Source organism: Echinops telfairi, unplaced genomic scaffold (assembly GCF_000313985.2).
Source record: "Echinops telfairi isolate 266 unplaced genomic scaffold, ASM31398v2 ScPeMD7_2291;HRSCAF=2852, whole genome shotgun sequence".
NCBI classification, from domain to species: Eukaryota; Metazoa; Chordata; class Mammalia; order Afrosoricida; family Tenrecidae; genus Echinops; species Echinops telfairi.
The window spans coordinates 36,035,298-36,037,637 of NW_022106189.1; the positions used below are offsets into that span (position 1 = coordinate 36,035,298).

Consider the following 2,340-nt stretch of genomic DNA (forward strand, 5'->3'; position numbering starts at 1 on the left):
GGGGGGGCCAGCAGGGACAGCATGGCCAGGCTGTGGACAGATTAAAGGAGGTCCCTGTCTGACTAACCTTAAAAACCAAACCAACTCATGGCATATTGACCCTATAGGACCGGGTAGAACTGCCCCTGTGGGTTTCCGATACTGTAACTCTTTACAGAAGTTGAAAGCCTCTTCTTTCTCCTGAAGACGGACTGCTGGTTCTGAACCACTGACCTTAACGGTTAGCAGCCCAAGACGTGACCACTACACCACCAGGGCTCCGCCAGGGTGGGGCTGGGGGCAGACAAATGAGCCCTGTCCACCGCCTCCACACACCCTCCCCGCACCAAGAGACCAGCAGTGAGCCAGGCTGTGGCTCCTCCCTCTCTCCCACCCACCCACTTCCCCAATCTCTTCCAAAGGGCAAGCGGCCAAGACCTTCCTCTCAACCACATTCCTTTCCATCCTCGCCCCACCTCTGACACGGTCCCACGTCGCTTCCGCCCAGATCGTGACAAGGACCCTAGGCTTGATCTTTCGGGAGCACAGTAGCCCCCATCACATCCGTCCCAGGCAAGCTTCCCAGGGCACCCCTGCTACCCAGCAAGTGAGGCACAGATGCCTCACCCTGCCACTCAGGTCTCAGCAATCCAGCCGGTCCCCAACCAGCTGTCCAGCGGGCTTCCCTTGGTCCCCAGGCAATGACCTCACCAAGGGCCATGAAGATTGCCCTGCCTTTGAGCCCAGGCTGCCTGAAAACACACACACACACACACACACACACACACCACACACCCGGAGCCTGGTCCTTCCAGCTGTTCTAAATGTCCTGACCCTCTGTCATCTCCCCGCCAGGACCAGGGTGGAGGTGGACCCAGGTCCTCAGTATCCCAGTCGCCGCCTGGCCCGGGTTCAGGCGTGGGGACAGAGGCACAGACAAGGTCCTGTTGTCATGGCAGTGGCTTTTCCGTGGGCACGTGGGAGGCACCAGGAAAATGTGCTGAATGTGAGTCAATTAACTTGACTCTTGGAGTCTGAGCAATCTTGGTCTGTCGTTCCCTGCCCCCCACCCCACTCCCACCCCACCCTGCCCAGCAGGTTTGAGAAGCGTCCAGATCCTTTCTTCTTTTTTGTTTTAAATCCTCATTTCAACTTATATTTCTTTTTACCAACGACACGGATCTTTTCATTCTGCTTCATTGGAGGGAGGAGGAGGAGGAGGTAGAGGGCACCCGACTAGCCTCTCAGAGCCCTAATACCCTCATAAGGCCCCCTCCCTGGCTGCCACACCCAGGAACCCGGAAAGCCTCTTGCCCGCCTTGGCTCCAACAGCTACTTCCAGTGCCAAAAAGTCTGAGGAGGTGAGATGCTGCCGCCTACCCCCGGGCATGCCCCCTACCCCATGACCATCCAGAGGCCATGCCCACCCAGCCTATGAACCACCCACCCGCTCAGCATGCCCAGGATCTGATGGAGAGGGCAGCGGGGCGGTGTCCCAGAGGACGGCTGCCATTCGGCTGGGAAGCATCTTAACTTCTCCCCGGGAAGAATGCCCTGGTTGTCATAGCGATGGCACAGCCCAACTCTGGCCCCTGGCTTCCAGGGACAGGTCCCCACAACCCCCCCGTACTCACAGTGCAGCCAGGCATGTCCCCGGGGCATGGTGGCGTGCTGGGTGGCTGTAAAGCAGAGGCAGCTGCGGCCAGCACCGCTTCCACAGAGGCCCGGGCGGGGCCTACATGGCCTTGGATCAGCAGAGGGGCCACGAAGCAGGTGCTGGGCACCTGGGCAGGGGATGCAGGCAGGTGCTTCTTGAAGCAGCAGCACCCCGCCCTTATCTGCCAGGCAGTGAAGCGGGCAGTCAGGGGGCAGCGGCTGGCAGCACCTTCATCGACCGGGACTAGGTCTGACAGAGCCTCGGGGTCTCCCTTCCGGAGGAGGTGCGGTCCTGAAAGCCCCTGGGCACCGCGGCTGGGTGTGATTCCTTGGCCGTCTGCAGCTGCTCAATGTGAAATCTGTTCGGGGAGAGAAGGAGGGAGCCCAGTTATGTAAGAAGTGCACTGAGCTGCCACGCAGCCCGTCAGCCTGCGGTGGGCGCTGCACCCACTGCCTGCCCGGGGCTGTGCGGGAAGGTAGGGGCTCCCTCGGCCCTGGTGACCCTCGGGAGAGGTGGTAACACCAGAGCAACGTGGAACAAAAGCAGGGCCCGGCTGCATGAGCTGGGTGGGTTACACCCAGGGCCGCTGCCTGAGGAGGTGAGTTTAAAGGTAAGGGACAAGGGGGCTTCCAAACCCCCCTGGAAAGATTCCATTACCTTCTAATTCTGTCTCTCTAGGAACTCGTGGAAGCCCTCAACCCACG

The 2,340-nt window shown here is 60.2% G+C and overlaps 1 protein-coding gene across 2 annotated transcripts in view; it reads right to left on the reverse strand.

Moving 5' to 3' along the window:
* IL34 (interleukin 34) overlaps nt 1–1,996 on the reverse strand; it is an 11,221-nt gene extending 9,225 nt beyond the window's left edge. For both annotated transcript variants that reach the window (XM_045293827.1, XM_045293826.1), the window contains exon 1: nt 1,614–1,996. In XM_045293827.1, the coding sequence (XP_045149762.1) occupies nt 1,614–1,641 (28 nt within the window). In that variant the 5' untranslated portion in view covers nt 1,642–1,996. The remainder of the gene's footprint in view (nt 1–1,613) is intronic.
* Between the last annotated feature and the right edge of the window lie 344 nt (nt 1,997–2,340).